The sequence below is a fragment of the Pteropus vampyrus genome, unplaced genomic scaffold (genome assembly GCF_000151845.1).
Source record: "Pteropus vampyrus isolate Shadow unplaced genomic scaffold, Pvam_2.0 Scaffold1, whole genome shotgun sequence".
NCBI classification, from domain to species: domain Eukaryota; kingdom Metazoa; phylum Chordata; class Mammalia; order Chiroptera; family Pteropodidae; genus Pteropus; species Pteropus vampyrus.
Window position 1 is genome coordinate 1,400,910 of NW_011888782.1, and position 16,793 is coordinate 1,417,702.

General features: G+C 33.8%; 1 protein-coding gene across 2 annotated transcripts; it reads right to left on the bottom strand.

Annotated features, from left to right (window-relative positions):
- Positions 1-1,792: 1,792 nt before the first annotated feature.
- UBA5 (ubiquitin like modifier activating enzyme 5) lies at positions 1,793-16,536 on the bottom strand. Of its 2 annotated transcripts, XM_011369158.2 has the most exons (12): positions 16,151-16,536; positions 12,138-12,183; positions 11,935-12,024; positions 9,437-9,546; positions 8,561-8,647; positions 7,814-7,898; positions 6,949-7,053; positions 6,642-6,769; positions 4,251-4,386; positions 3,922-3,997; positions 3,669-3,775; positions 1,793-3,093 (listed from the first exon to the last, which is right to left on the bottom strand). In XM_011369158.2, the coding sequence occupies exons 1-12, from the start codon at positions 16,309-16,311 to the stop codon at positions 3,010-3,012; spliced, it is 1,215 nt and encodes a 404-aa protein (XP_011367460.1). In that variant the 5' UTR covers positions 16,312-16,536; the 3' UTR covers positions 1,793-3,009. The 2 variants fall into 2 exon arrangements, with proteins under 2 accessions (XP_011367460.1, XP_023385253.1); XM_023529485.1 differs by lacking the exon at positions 16,151-16,536 and having other exon boundaries at positions 11,940-12,024; positions 12,138-12,189.
- Positions 16,537-16,793: the final 257 nt, after the last annotated feature.

Here is a 16,793-nt window from a genome sequence, read left to right on the forward strand (position 1 = left end):
ATCTGGGAGCTTATTAAAAATTAAGACTTTGAGCCTCTCTTTAGACCTACTGAATCAGAATCTGCAATTTAGCTAGGTCCCCAGGTGATTTGGATAAGTTTGAGAAGCAATGGTCTAACTCTAAGGCACTAACATTGATGACATAAAAGACATTTGAAGGATCTTATGAAAAGAACATCCTTTTTCTTCCTTTTGAGAGAAGTTTAAGAGGAAAAAAGATAAAATATGACCATAACACATATTTCTGGGTTTGCCAGCTGTGTAAGGCATAATTGAATTTAACAAATATACCAAACACTGATTTTAGAAGTAAACTATTAGAGTTGAAAATCTGACTATTTAGTAATCCATTATGAGTAATATAAGTTGAAATGCCTTAAAAAACTGCTTTAGGAAATCAGCTGAGATCAATATACTAGAACACTGAAAAAAGAAAATTAGCAAAATACCCATTTATTCTTTGTTCCTACAAAATTGAGACTTGAAAACATACGAAAAGCAGAAACTTGTAAAATTAGTTTCAGGTTAATAATACTATTCAAGTATGTTATGGTAAAAACTCACTAATTTCACTTAGAGGATGATGACTATATTTCAAAAGATTTAAGTTGAAATATAATTTTAATTATTTTGACCTTACTACTTACACTAACAACTCAAGTGTTTTCATGTAGAATGCTTACTTAAAAAGATAAAAATAGCTGGGACATTTATGTGTATTTGAGGTTCTCAAACAGGAATATTATGTGTACATTAATATACTCCTTCACAATGAGAAAGGTAGCTCTCGGACAACTCAATTACAAAACTGAACTGTCAGGATCCAAATTATGGTAGTTGTAATTTTTATTAATATTTATAAAAGTAAATATAAAAAAATGTGTCAGGGGGGTGTCAAAGCTCCTTTAATAAATATTCTTAAATGGTTATTGCCTTTTTGTGTTGGTCAGTGAGTTTGTAGGTATTCAGGGAGTATTTTTATGTGGAGAAACCCGTAATACATACTTTCTTTACTACATAAACATTTGAGTAGTACTACAAATTTCCCATTAACGATGAGGGAAGAGATTATAAAGTTGCACATACTGTTTTACTAGAATTTAGAACCTTTCTGCGAAGGCAGTTTTAGGAGTGTTTCCATCTTTCACATTAGAAACAGTGTTTATAAATCTGGTCAAACACAATGGTTTTAGTAATGTAAAATTCAGTGATTAATTTTTCATAATCAGCTGCTTACATACACAAGTTTTCATGGGAATGAGACTATCAAGAGAGCACTCTAGGTTGCAAAATATACCTGTTACCAAATTTTTTTCAGCTAAAATAATCCAATAACTTTTTAATGAAAGACCAAAAAATTAAAATAACTTAGATTTGGTGTAGTATAAGATACCAGCAGTGTGCAGTACCAAGTTAAAGGCAGAGTAAGGTCTTTAGAAGATGGTGAGTACTAGCCATTATTCTTTATTAAAATACAAAATGTTTACCTTATGAGTAAAGTCTTGCCAAAGTGATGTGCCAGAGCTTCCAAAGGAGTGGGAGTTAGGAAGACTGCATTTCTTTTTTGAAATTCAAAACATCTCTAGTAACTAGAGAAGTTGTTTTATAGATGAATACACTAAATTTTTAAAATATGGCAAACTACCTACCAAGGCAAAATAAATAAGTTTCAAAGCTGGAAAAACTATCCCCATACTTTCCTGACATTACTCTAAATATAAGAATCACAATATGATTCTAGAATCTCAAAACTAATACATTGAACTTATTTAGTATTTGAAGCTTTCTGAAATCAGTTTTTAGAACTTTATTTTACAAGTGAGGAATGTACTTTTTAATTTTTTTCTAACATTTTGCCCCTAAAGATACAATTTAGACATTCATATCTCCAAAGCAAAAACTCATCAAAATGGATTAGCATAACAACAGCCTACAGATAATGGTTACACATGCATATTCTTTCTTCCTCTCCAAACCGTTGGGAATTTTATTTCAACCAAGGCTCTCTAAGCCTTCATTATTTGTATGGAACTCCAGAGAAGATTAGTTTATCGATTTATGATTTAGTGGTCACCATCAGGGAAAAAATTATATTCTTCCAGTGAATAAATACATGTCCGTCATTTCAGAAGCAGTTTAGGCATTCTTCATGCCCACTATCCAGGACAAACTCCTGCCAATATCTAATTACCTAGGGAATCAAATTTAAATAAAGTAGACAGAAAGTAGCCCATACGATGGGTAATCTGAATGATCTTAGCCTAAATTTATTTCTTGCTCCTCAATAAAGTACAGCAACTCCAGATATGTCCCACAGATGCAATGCTTGCTTCTCCTTGGTCAATGTGGAAATGTAATTTGTACTTCCTGACAGTACCTTTATCCACGAGGAAAGCTTCGTTTTATTTGCCTTTGTCTTATTTCAAATATATGATTCACTGGTTTACAAACTTTTCCAATGACTACATTTCAGTTTGTAATCAGGAAACATTTGAGAGGATATTTTTATTTAGTAGTGGCAGTTTTCTTATAGAGAGCAATTATAAACACAATGAGTAGAAGCCTGCTAGCTCTAATCAACAGGTTGCACCTCTTGTTCTTTCTCTATATTTCAGGACCACGAACTGCTTCATTGTTCATGGCCTCAGGCGACAGACCACAAAGAATTACTGGATAGAAAAGGAATATGTATAATATCAAATTGGTCCTTTCTTCCCACCCCTCCCACAAAAGCCAAACATTTCAATAGCTAAGTTTTCAATAAGATATATAACAACCTATAATAATCCTTTGAAATTTTCTTACTAGAATGAAACATGAGTTTTAGCAGAGTTATTTAGTTGAGAGCTGGGGGAGCAACAAGCAACAGTATTTTCAAAAAGTATAACAATTCAGTGAAGATTACACATCAGTTGATGTTGCCTTAAGTTTTGTCAGTTTTAAAATGATTTTTTTTTCATTGCAAGGAATAGGCTTATACAGAAAATAAAATAGAGGCCAGTCCATTATCTACATATTCTTCATCTTAGCCATGAGGTCTTCCAAGCTTTCACTGGAATCTTCCACTGTTACCTCGGGTACAGAATCTTCTTGCTACCAAAAAATGAGAGAGTACATAGTTAAAAAATAACCATAAAAAATTCTTGATGCTTAGGAATATATAATGAGTAAGCTTTAATCATGTTCAACAAATTTACAAAGTAAATTTTCTTTAATAAATGTGCCTTCTAATTTTTTAAAATTATTTATTTATTGCCTTCTGATTTTTAAGAGAGACTTAAGTTCTTTACTTTCCCCAACAGTCTTCAGATTTACAGGCAGTAATTTCAGTATTCTTGAGATATCTATTGAAGCAGTACTTTTAAATGGTATTGTGGCTAAAATTACTAGCATACAAAAATGATACTTTCATTTAATCAAAATCTACTTTACTTGATCCATTAATGAATAAACAAAACATTATGTCTATGTTTTCAAACAGTTTAAATGTGCTGTGCATATTTCTATATTAGCACTGCATACCTCCGTCTTTCACACATCTTAATCTCTATAGTGTAAAATATCGAAAATAGGAAATACTGCTTTGACATTATGGAATGGGATGAAGATGAAAGAAGATAAACATTTTCTCTTATATTCACTTATGGTAAATCAGAATTTAGATATACCTTTTTGGGAATTGTATATGCCACTGTAATTCCTTCAGGTAAGTCAGGAACTGGACCTGAAGAATTTTTCAGTTCCTCTTCTGAAACCTCAGATACCAACTCAATACCTGTAGAGTTAAATTTGATCTTACAAAGTTTTTAAGGAACTTAATAAGCAATGATTATTCAAAATGTATATAATCAACTATAATTAGATTCCCTCCCATAAAAGTTTGTTTTATGCTGCCATTTCAGTTTATGAAAGAATTCCTACCCCACTCATTATCTTCATGTATTATCTCTTCCTCTTCTTGAACAACCTCCTGTTTGGGAAGTGCTACTACCTTTTTCTGTAGAAATCAAACAGAATCGAAGTGTTTTTACTCAGTTTTCTGAAGCATCGATTAAGAATTCAGGTAGGCTTTTTATCCTACTAAAAGCAAAATAAAAACAGAATTTTCATTTTTGACGCATGGTGAATAAATTAAAAGTTTAAGGTTCCAGAATTGAATTATCTTGTATTCCAAATGCAAATGTTTCTTCTCTTTTAAATTATACCTATGCAATATGATCTCTCATACATTCTGGCAGATTGACATATACCTTATATTCTTCCTGTTGCTTCCTGCAATTTCGGTCATCACACTGAGGATTTGGCTTCATGGACATAGTAGGAAAAAAATCCTGCATTGCATTGTACCCAAGGTAAAAACTAACAGTACCAAAATTTAACAGAAACCTAGAAAAACAAATCATAGTACATTTAGATAAAGAAATAAAAAGAGAAGTATTAAAATAACTGGATTATTAAAAAATGATTTTGAAGTAGGTAATCATTTTTGTAACAAGCAAACCAGAAAACAAATTTTTTTATCTTGTTTACAGGACCTGTTTGGTTTTTTTTATCTTGTTTACAGGACCTGACTCAGTAGATATTTGTTGAATAACTACAAGGAAATATTACTCCATTTCATCAATAGAAATATTATTTTATGAATCTCTAATAAAGATAAAATGCTTCCAACTAAACTAATGTATGTCAACAACTTTAAGAAGCATACTGATTTTAGAGAAGTTAAAATGTGGAAGAAGTATCTTAAAAATCCCCAAGGTATGGTAATAAATCTAATTTTTTAAGTTTTTATATATAACATAAAGTTTATGATCTTAAATGTATAGCTCAATAAAATTTTACAAGTGTTCATCCATATAATCACTACAAGATCAAAATATAGAGCATTTCCAGTATGTCTTTAAGCTCCCTGTGCTCCTTCCCAGTCAAATCTGATTCCTTTTAGAAGCTTATAGAGGGAAAATCATGTACATAAGGTAAACAACAAAAGAAAAAATATTTGCAAACATATGTTCTTAATATACAACAAGACAAGAAACTGAGCAAAGCATATGAGCAAACAATTCATAGAAAAATATAACTGAAAATTAAGTGATACCCACCTTTTACCTATCATACTGACAAAGATTAAAGAATTTAATGATACCCAATGTTATCAAAGGTGTAGGTGAAACAGGTACTCCTACACTGTGATGGAAATGTACAATCCTTTTGAAAGAGAAATTTAGTAATATCTATCAAATATTGCATAAACCCAGAAATTCCACTCCTAAAAATTCACACTGTACAAAAATCTAGTATACAAAGATATATGGCAAGATGTTGTTTGCAGCATTGTCAATATTAACAAAAACATCTATAAGTGGCCTAAATGTCCATCAATAGAGGGCTGGCTAAATACAACACATCTGTAAGAGAATACTTTATTGCCATAATTTCCCTCCCTTTTCGTATCCTACTATAAAATGTTTTGTTTAGATAGAGCCTACTGAAGTAAAGGCTATCTGCTCTTACATGAAACAGCTCTATACAGTTGCCTTAAGAGTTCTTATGTATGCTTTTTACAATTTCTTTGCTGGTAGTGGACATTTCTGATATCAGAGTGCCTTCCTATATCATGTTACAGTTTATTATTATATTGGAGACTTCAGAAACATAACTAAGCTTATTAAAGTATAAAACGAGAGAAAAATTGACCTGAACTGGGCAACACCTAATGGGATTCTGCTTTAAATAATGTGTGAGTTGGTTCAAAAACTCTTTGACATTAATCTTAGCTGCAAAGAAACCTTTGTCCTTTTTAGCTATAATTTAGATGGCGTTGTTGTTGGTTATCTGTTTCTGGGTAGCAGAGATAGTACTCTGGTTAATGTTTAATCACATTCATATTAGTTTTAGGAAGAGTTAAATCAAGATAGTGGAAACAAGTGCATTTATGCCTAAGTCTCCAACCTAGTTAAACCTGTAGATTTATATCATTTAGTTAATGTGTCATACATAAGTACACCAGTACCATTTGTTTAACAAGAGCTATTCTAAATGCAGATAATAACACAAACATGTATGTGTATAATATGTGTAATATTAATTAATATACAATTGATCCTTGAACGACATGGGTTTGAACTGTGCCAGCTATCCATGTATACATGGGTTTTTTTCAAAAATATATAGTCGCTCCTCTGTATCCCTGAGAATCTGTGGATGCAGACAGCCAACTGTATGCACTGTTCTACACCATTTTATATAAGGGACTTGAGCATCTATTGGTTTTGGTATCTGCAGGGAGATGGAGGGTGGTCCTGGAACCAACCCCAAGTGGATACCAAGGGTCGACTTGTTAAGATTTTTGGAGAGTCAAAAGTTATATGTGGATTTTCAACCGCATAGGGGTTGGCACCCCAACTCCTGCAGTATTCAGGGGTCAACTGTACATTGAAATGAAATCTATTAAGATATATTTACATAAAAATAAAAAGTATATGTATACCATATACAACAAAATAAAAATATATATTTAAAACTAAATTTAAAAACTATAATACTTAGCTGATAATTCCAATATTTAAGATAATTCATGAAATATATTTATTTTTATCAAAAGGAAACAAGACTATTCAGAAAATTTAACCCTCACTCACTTTAACACATTTTGTACCAAGATCCCAGCAACCACTCCCATAGTCGTGGGAAGACTGGCTGCACAAACACCTTCTCGTTTCAGAGTCTTTTCATCAATATTTGCAGCAACTACAAGTGGTGGAGCACACTACATGAAAAAGAATAAAAGAAAATATATTTCAAAGAAAGGGAAAAAAAATTTATGTCTCAAATAGTATCCCATGACATTCAAAGTTAGTTTTTTCTTTGAATTGTAATATATTTTCAATGCCCCTAGGAACTCCAGTAATTAACAGTGAAGAATAAGCCAAAATGAATTATGCATACCGCAAAACAAGCAGATTCTCCAGGAATTATAAGCTGTATATGCCCCGAAACTGCATTTTCACTGACCCCAGACTCCATCCATGTTTGTCCAAGTTCATTACAAGCCTTAGTAGAAACAGGTGAAAGAACATAAAAGAGCAAGAAATAATTTACTGTAACTTCTTTTTATAAAAAACTGGAGTTTAACTAAATTACCCCTTTTTTTTTTACCACGGGTTTTTAAAAATTAGCTTTCAGAATTAAAAAGTTGTAAATAATGGAATTCCTTGGCAATTGCCACTCTCCATCTAAAAAGTAAACTGACATGTAAGCAGTCAATAAATATCTATTTAATTAAATTTAACCATAGTTTATTGGATTTCTTATTAGGTTAATGTAGAACTTCATTTTTCTAAGATAATTTCAGCAACAAAAAAATGCAAAATGTCATTGAAGAGTTGAAAACAACTTAAAAAAGAAGTCAGTCTTATTTCTGAGAAAAAATGTTCATATGCAATTTGTGTGTATATTTACATTTACATAAAAATAAATTAAAAAAAGTTAAAACCAATGCTGACCAAGAATAAGTATTATAAGAGTATTACAAGACATTAATTTATTTTAAAAAGTTATACATAAGAAGTATCTGCTATTTTATAGTTTCCTCTATCATTGGCATAGAGAGAGTAGGATACTGAAACATATGCCACAAAAACAAGGCTAGACAGGTCCTGCAGCCACTGGAATACCTTTCAAAAGTAGGCTATGAGAACTAAAAGGGTTTAAATGCATAATTGTTTTTAGTATGGGGAATATATACTAATGGAATCTACAGAAAAATGGATAAATCCATGAGTATAACATTTTACACAATAGGAACACTCACTGTATTTATTGTCATCCGAGCTTCAAAATTGTCCACACAGCTAAGAACTAGGTCAACAGGTTTTCCCTCTTCTAATCCACCATTACTTGGCAAAGAAAATAAATTTTATTTGAAAAAAATGAGAACAAAAATACATTCTAATTAGACTTTATTTGTTCAGTCATGTTTATTCTTTCAATAAATGTTTAAGTATAATTGTGACATAGTAAGTATTTAATATTAAAGATCCAATATATATCAAGTATTGAATAACCATTAAAAATAAACATCAATAATACTATAGTACTTATTACATAAGACATATAAGAATGCAAGAAGTATAAAGCTTGTTGACTAAAGTTACCATTTACCAATAAGCTTTCACAGACTTTTATTCTTCTTTCACTAAAAATGTAATAAAAGTTAATACAATTCAATATTTCAGTTGTGTTAAAAGAGTCTACAGAATACCACTTTCAGATAGAAATATATTCTAGAACACAGAACTTATAATTGAGGATTCTTTGTTATACTATTATAATGAGGGCCTTTTTGTTTATTTTGTTGTTACTATTATTTTTTGGACAATATATACTTTTTACTGAGCTTCTAGTACATAAAAATTACACAAGAAATTATTTTAAAAACAAAAATTATATCATTCTACCAACTCGCTAAATCAATCATCAGTACCTATTTTCTAATAATACTTTCTAATAATTTAACTGAGCTGGACATTAAGCAAAATATTCATAAACAAAATTTTACCTTATTCTGTCCATAAAATGTTGAAAGTTTTCTACTGTGGTTATATTATAGTTGTGTACTTCAAAAAGAACGTCAGGATTAATGTTCCTAAGAGGGAAAATGGGTGTGATTAAAAAACTACTAGTAGGTAATCATAAGAGTTAGAAAGAAAAAGAACTGAAGATCACTTAACAGAGTAGAGAAATGGAATTCAGGCTAGTCAAAGAAAATCCAAAGTCCTCTTCTACCTTTTTTGTCCTATTTCAAAAACTAGGTTCAAAGACTAGGTACGAAACATGTAGATTGTCAGAAGGCTTACAGAAATGTTCCCACAATCTATATGCCGGGAATTAAGGCTTTAACATCTCTGTTAGCTCCAGCTCAGTCTGACAAATGAGCTTCTTTGTTCCTTACTCAAAGAAACTTCCTAGAGTTAAGGTTAGCCAGCTATGGCGCTTGGGCCAAAACTGACCTGCCACCTGTTTTTGTAAGGTCTGCAAGCTAAAAATGGTTGCATTAAAATATATACACATATATTTCATGACATGTGAAAAATATATGAAATTTTAATTTCAGAGTCCATAAATAAAATTTTATTGGAGCATAGCTATCTATAGTCATTCATTTTTCTATTTTTCTCTATTGCCTATGGCTGCTATAACACTACAACTTTATAGCTGAGCAGTTTCAACTGAGACCACATGGCCCTCGAAACTTAAAATATTTACTGTTTAGCCCTATGCAGAAAAAGGTTGCCAACCCAGATCCAAGAGGAAAAGAATTCTTATATAACTGAAATCTGCATTTTTATAAGAGAAAAATTCAGATCCCTTTACTCATACCAAATACACAAAGTAAGATTTCACTAAATATGGTTATAATTGCTATTCCATTTACCTCAGCGTATGTTCTGCTGCTTTAACTTTACTTAATCCTGCTTGATGAGGTTGGAAGAAAAGTCTATTCATATTTGCCAGTTCCACCTTGTCATAGTCAAAGAGTAGCAACTAAAATGAAAATAATGGTATTCTGATGAAAAACATAACAAAAAAACAAACAAAAAATAACAAAAGAATAAACTAGTGGGCTTTACATTTGATCTGTTTAACAGTTTGACAGTAATAATATTACCGAATTCTGGAATACTAGGTGCCATATATTAACTTGTTTAGTGTTCATATGAGATAAGTACATAGATACTACTATCCTCCTTTTAAAAACGATAGAAATAGGGCACTTGCCCAAAAGCCACTCAGCTAATATGTACTGGAAATGGGATTCGAATTCAGGCATTCTCAGTCCAGCATCTGTACTCTAATCACAATGCTGTACTGCCTCTAAATGATTCGCTGAGATAATGTTCATTCCATTTCATACCAATTTTTAAAAATTCTGCCAAAATCCTACTTGATTCCAATTTTTTGCTGAGTCAAGAACCCATTAGAAAAATTAAAATCTTAAATCAGATAAACACAAATGCTATAACTTAAAAACTATAGTGTAGCTTGACTCCATTTGTGAATATGATACTATATACATACACATATATATATATATATAATAATGGCTAAAACATTATTCCAAATAGAATTAGTAACCAATCTGTAAATTATTGTCTTCTGCTATATATTTAGGCATGACAGTGTTTGTCAAACACATATACACAAACACACACACACAATTTTAAAATGACTAAAAGATCCCATTTCTTATCAGTAAGAACAGGTTGGACCCAAGGATTTCCAAGGTCCCTTCCTTGATCTAAAATTCTGTCTGTGTAATATAATTCTCAGTAACTATATTTAACAATAAAAATAAAAATGAGATTTTCTTCTCAATAAACTAAAAAAATGAACCCATCCTATAAAAAAAACACTTAGGTAACCCTTACTTTCTTGCTTGGAAAACTATCACTTATGCCTCTTATAATAATTTTCTAACCTTAGAGTGTCCAAAATATGGTTTACTTAAGCTCGTTCAACAATGTTTGTTAGATCAGGCCAAGTTTTAAGTTTGAGTGTTGGCCTCACAGCTGGTTTATTAAGTTGCAGGAAATCCTAAATTTTGGAACAGGAGGTGTGAGTTGTACTCTGCCACTAATTACCTCTGATCTTGGGTAAGTCACTTTCATTTTTGGGGTCTGTATCTTCATCTGTAAAATAAAGCGGCTAATCTAGGTCTGGTAATCCAGGGTGCCCTGGGGATTCCAGAAACTTTCAGGGATAAGAAGTGGGCTCTGGGTCTCTAATTCTCCACTTCCCTACTTAACCCCAAAAATTAGCTACTTGTTTATCTGTTTTACAAATTGAAGAAAGAGTTCTGAAACTTACCTATGTAGATCCCTAGCTTACAACCTTGAGTGTACATTGCAATCACTTGGGGAGTTTTAAAAAAATACAGATGTCTGGGTCCCACCTCCAGAGATTCTGATTAACCTATTATGAGGTACAGTCTGGACATGAGATTTTTTTTTTTAATTCTGCCTAGGTAATTCTAATTACAGCAGTATTTGATAATCACTGTTCTAGATCCTTGCTACTCAAAATGTGGGCTAGCAACATCAGAATCACCTAGGAACTCGTTAGAAATTAAAATTCTTAGGTCTGCCTGAAACCTACAGAATCAAAACCACTGGGGTAGGTCTGGCAATCTGTTTCCAAGAGATTCTGATGCACACTTGAACCTGAGAAGCACACATCTCCAGGATCTCTACTACCCTTGGTCAGTCCACCAGGGTACTTACATCGGCTATAAGCAATTGCTGGCTGGCTTTTGTAAACCTCTTTAAAGACTTGAAAATGTTAATAAACATTTTGTCTTTTTGCATTCTTTCCTATATTAATAGAGTGCCAACTTTGAAATTACTTTCTTTTAAGAATTTGGGGCATGGATCGGGGCATTTTAAGAATTTGGGGCATTGATAAACTATAGGAAAATGTGTGCTGTGTCAAAATGACAAATTAAAGGGCATATAATTAGGTACAGTTTATGTATTCAACCACTTTAGCTTTATAAATCTAAGATCGGCAGATTGATTTCTGGTATAAGGTTACTTATTTCTACCCACAATCTAAACCAATTTTAGAAAAAAGTAAAAAAAGTATGAGTTTAAAAAAATCTAGAGCATTCTCCAGTTCAGTTTCACTTAAGCCCAAATTGTTTATATATTACTCAAACAAAAAAAGTTCCTGAACACAATTGGGTAGTCCTTGTTTAATTAACAATATCAGCTTCCATTCAGATGAGGTTATGTCTTAAGCCCTTCGGGTAGAACAATCTGAATAAATATACCACAAATCAATAACCATTAGTAATGAGAAATAAAAATCCTTATACCTGATTTACCCCAGAAGTGAGTAGTTCCCTATATGATAGGCAAAGGGAAATGTTTTTACCTTACCAATGCCACATCTTGTCAGCATTTCAGCGGTTACACTACCAACTCCACCAACACCTACTATTGCTACAGCAAAGGTACGGATTTTCTGTGAAATGCAAAATTATATGTCTTGATTAATAACTCTTCATCAAAAATGTCATCAGAAATTATTTTCATTTACTGAAATCATCTTCAAAAACTTGGAAAAGTTTATCATACCTCATAGTCGCTGACAATTCCCATTCGTTTCAATGCCATCAGGCGGCTTAAAACAAAGAAAAAAATGTTTAAAGCTAACAATCTTTTAATAGTGACATAGGTAAACCTACATCATAGAAAATAAACAACAAAACTCAATCACTACTAATCCTTTCAAAGAAGAGAAATCTTTCAGCGGGATTTACCAGATGAAACTAAATTACTGGGGCAGCTTTGAAAACACTGATGCCTGAAAACCCTCCCAGGTGCAGAACACACAAGATTTTTTTAATTGGAAATAATTTTTCCTCAAAATTTCTAAGATACAGTTCAAGTGTCTTTTAGCTTCTGAAATTTTATGTGCCTTCGCGTGAATCTATTGTCATCCATTGTGCTGGGTACTTGGTGTACCCTTTCAATTTGGAAACACATTTTTCAGTTCTGGGAAATCTCCTTGAAGAATTTGATGATTTTTGTTTAGTTTATTTTTCCTGGAACATCCTTCTGGAACTCCTATTATTTGGAAGTTGGACCACTTGGACTAGTGTTCTACTCTTATTTTCTTTCTCCTATGTTTCATGTTTTTAGTTTTCTGCTCTAGTCTCCAGATGTCTTTCAATTTTATTTTCCAACTTTTCTATTGAGATTTTCATTTTTGTTATTCTCCATTTTCAAGAATTCTTGTAAGTCATCTGAATGATTTGTGTGTGTGTGTGTGGCACCTTGTTTCATTTCATTTCCAAGATATCATCTCTCACCTGGGGATATGGATACTGTTGAGGATGTGTTCCCCTTTCATAATCTGTTTAAGTTACTATTTTTACTGTGTTTCTTTCATGTTAAGAGCTTCTCTCATTCTTTGTTCTGCTTATATTTAAGAGCCAGACACTAATAAAGGCAAGGATAGGCAATGCTTGTTTGAATTTGGGCTTCACTGTAGTGCGTTCTGGCCAGACTCTTTAGTTGTAACCCATAATGTCACTGTCTTTCAGTCTTTCTTCTTGGCTTGATTAGATTCCCTAAAGAATCTTTCACTTTCCAGCCTGAAAGGTGTTTGTGGCTCTCAGTTTTGGGATGTTAAATGGAAGAGCAAGGCTGGGAGTCCTAGCATTCAGTATGTAAACATTAGTTAAGCCCCTTACTTCAAATACAAATACCTGTTTCAATTAATAGAAATCATCTCTTTCACTCTCACCAATGAGTAAATCTCTAGTCTTCTTTCCTGGTAGGCAAGAGGCATTAGCATTAGCTCAGCTACAAAAAGTGGTGTAGGAAACCTAGGCTGTATCTTCAACAGATTTTCAACCAGATCTCTTTTAGCCCTACCTTAAGCTCTTCTAGAAGTATCTGCCTTTCCTGAGCCTTTGGGGAATTCTGTGGTATAAAGTGGGTTGGAGGCTTAAGAGTCAACTTTTTTGGATCATTAAATCAGTTATCAGTCACTCATCCCTTTTCTAGTTTCTAAAATTGTGTTACTATAATCTTCAAGTACAGGGACCCACCCATCCCAATTATTAATAGAAACCCTCTATTTTTTCAGTGGGGATTTATTCCTTTTTAAAAATTTCTTTATTGTCACTTTAATAGAAATGGGTAGACAGTGATAATAAATACCTTTGATCAATATGCCATGTGCACTTTGATGCTTTCTTTAATCTTTCTAAATAACCCTAAGAAGAACGTACTGCAACCCCCTTTTACAAATTTGAAAAAAGATTCAGGTTAATTAACTTTTTCGAAGATCAGCTAAATGGCAAACAAATAATCAGAGCTGGGTTTTTAAGCTAATATTTGAAACCAGGTTTTCTAATGTTAAATCTTCTACTCCCCTCTCCATTTCCTCCACATGTTTATAATTAGTCTATATCACATAATTTTACAGTTACTTGTGTTGTTCAATCATTATTCCACAACCATTGAGTCTCCCAAACTAAAGCAAATGGTCTTTGGGGGTCAGAGTCTTTATATTTCTTTTGTATCGCTTGATGCAATTAAAATGATTTGAACACCTACAAACCTTTCTATTTTTCAATAACCCTGTACTTTATCATAATTCTTAATGTCTGTATTGCAATCCCATGTTTACCTTTCTATCTAACGCTGATCTGGTGATCTCTAGAGGGAAATGGCAATATCTACTTTGTATCCCCAGTGTCTATGCATAAGAAATATTCAATAAATGGTAAATAATACCATCTAGGAGGGCTGGAGATGAAAAGGTGCTCACCAAATATTTACTGAATGAACAACAATCCAAACAAATGAAGGCTTAACTTTATCAATTTTCCATGTACTAGTGAGGAGCTTTGGGTGACAACTGCCATTTCTTATGTAGCAAAAGATAAAGGGTGCAAATAAGATAGAAAATACTAAATGTTTATATTTGAGTTCTGAAAGTTTGTGATTATTAAATGTCAAAGGATCATCTCACATTAAGTGATTCACATCTCACATTTAGGTGATTCTAAATATATGATCCACACTCCTTTTTATTCTTAGATGAAAATTTTCAAATTTTTCATTTGTAAAATTACGAAATGTTTAAGGATGCAAATGGAATAGTTTCCACTTCTGACTAAAGATGTCAGTTCATGCTTATTCAAACTCTAAAGATTTTGGATTAATCCTTCATATTTGGCAATACAGTTAAAATACATGCACCTCTGTCAATTATAATAAAATTGAAGGAAAAAAAAGAATTAAGACAACTTGCTAACCTATTAGATTTGATGAAGGAAAAGCAAGCATCTGGCATGATTTCATTTGATTTGGGTTAATATGAACTCTAATTACAGAACAATTAGCATTTTGTCTGGTGTTTCTATTATAAATAATATAATTAACATCTTTGTACCTAAATAGTGGTCTGAATTTTAGGTTTGTTTAAAAAAAAAAAAAACACATGCACCCTAAGACTTACTCAGAGGCTTTATATATGTCACAAATAAAACATTTTTTAAATATCCAAACTCTTCTGCTCTTTAAAGAGAAAGAGCAACAATAACATCTTTCCTGTTTCACCTACTTTAAAACTATCCAATTTTTTAGCCATACTACTTAGTGGCTTATTTTTTACTGGGGAGACAGTTCCATGTGAACTCTGGAATAAAACAAACCTAATGCCAGTCCAGGCCTTATTATATACTACTTGCTCTATGACCTGAGCCAAGTCATAGCAGCTTGTTAAGCCTCAATTTTCTCACCTATAAAATGGGGGTAAAATAATAGTGGCTATCTGCTAGGGTTGTGGTGAGGAGGAAAACACATGAGTGAGGGTGCATGAAAAGTGCTTAGCAGGTAAAGAAAGCTCAGTTAATGTTAGTATCTGCACTGAGCAATAAAGTCTCGTACAAAGCTTAGCACGTACAAGCGCTAATCTAAGAATTTTACATACACTGATGTTTTCAGTCCTCACAACTCTGACAGCTATCACTATTATCCCTATTTTACAAGTGAGAAATTTAAAGGCTGCTCAACTACTAAGAGTTGGGATCTGAATCCAGTCTGACTCTAGAGTCCTTACCCTTAACCACTGCACTATATTCAGCCTGGATTATGAAACCTTGGGAAACGAAAAAAGGTGGGGACAGAACTGCTAAAGGCAAATGGCTTTAGAGCTAATCCAGCTCTCTCACCACGCCCCAACTTAAGAAACATTGAGAAGACTTTATGAAACTGGAAGTTAATGCTTAGCGGGTTTTACATCCGATGTCATCTTCTGAAAGTTGTCACTATCAGTTTTAGGCAGAGCAAGGTAGACTGAGACAGATGCGGTAGGAAACTGGATACATGTCCTCAGGAGGCACAGGAGCAGCACCATATGGCTGATTCACTTGGGTTTTTTTAAAAAGAAGAAAAAACACCTTTTGACCAGTATTAAGACGTGGCGTCTCCCATTTGGGAAAAGGACAACCAGAACAAGAAAGGAAATATGGGGGCCCCGGGAACTGGATGGGAGAGGAATGCCTCACTCGACCATACGGGAACCGGGACCTCATCCCCCTCACCAGCCTCCGATCCATGACGCAGGTCACCTGTAGGGATTGGAGTCTACTACCTCCGGGCTCATCTTCTCGATTCGGGCCCGGCCGCCTCCCCCGTCGCCGTCTCCCAGGGCCCGCCGATTTCTCTCTTGGGCCAATTCTCGCTCCAGTTCCTCAACCCGCTGCTGCAGCCGCTCCACAGACTCGGCCATGGCTGGGTCCCCGGCCGCCAATGCTTTCAGCCCCAGCCGTCGCCGTCGCCGCCGCCGCCGTCTCACGCTGCTAGGTCTACTGAGCCCGTGAGGGGTATATAAGGAAGCACCTACTGGTGGCTTTCCTAGCCCAGACCCTGGGGAAGTGCTCCCAGAGCCTCACAGATGGACACGTCTCCACCACAACTACGGACCTCTCACGGAACCATTTCCGGTTGCAGTCATCGCTCCCCCTCAGAAAACATCCGCTCCTTTTAGTTTCCTTTTTCGCCGGGTCCTAAGAGACCAGGCGTCAGCAAGGCCGATGTCCTAAGCGTCCAAGGCCAGCAAGCAGCCTACGATGTCGCCTTTCCAACCCGGAGGCTAGTTAAAACACCAGGATCTTTTATTCCTGGGCTCGAGTTCCTGACGGTCCCTTTTCTGAACAGAACTTTATAGGCCTTCCGCCTTCCGGTGCATTAAATTTGGAGGTGGAAAGGCCT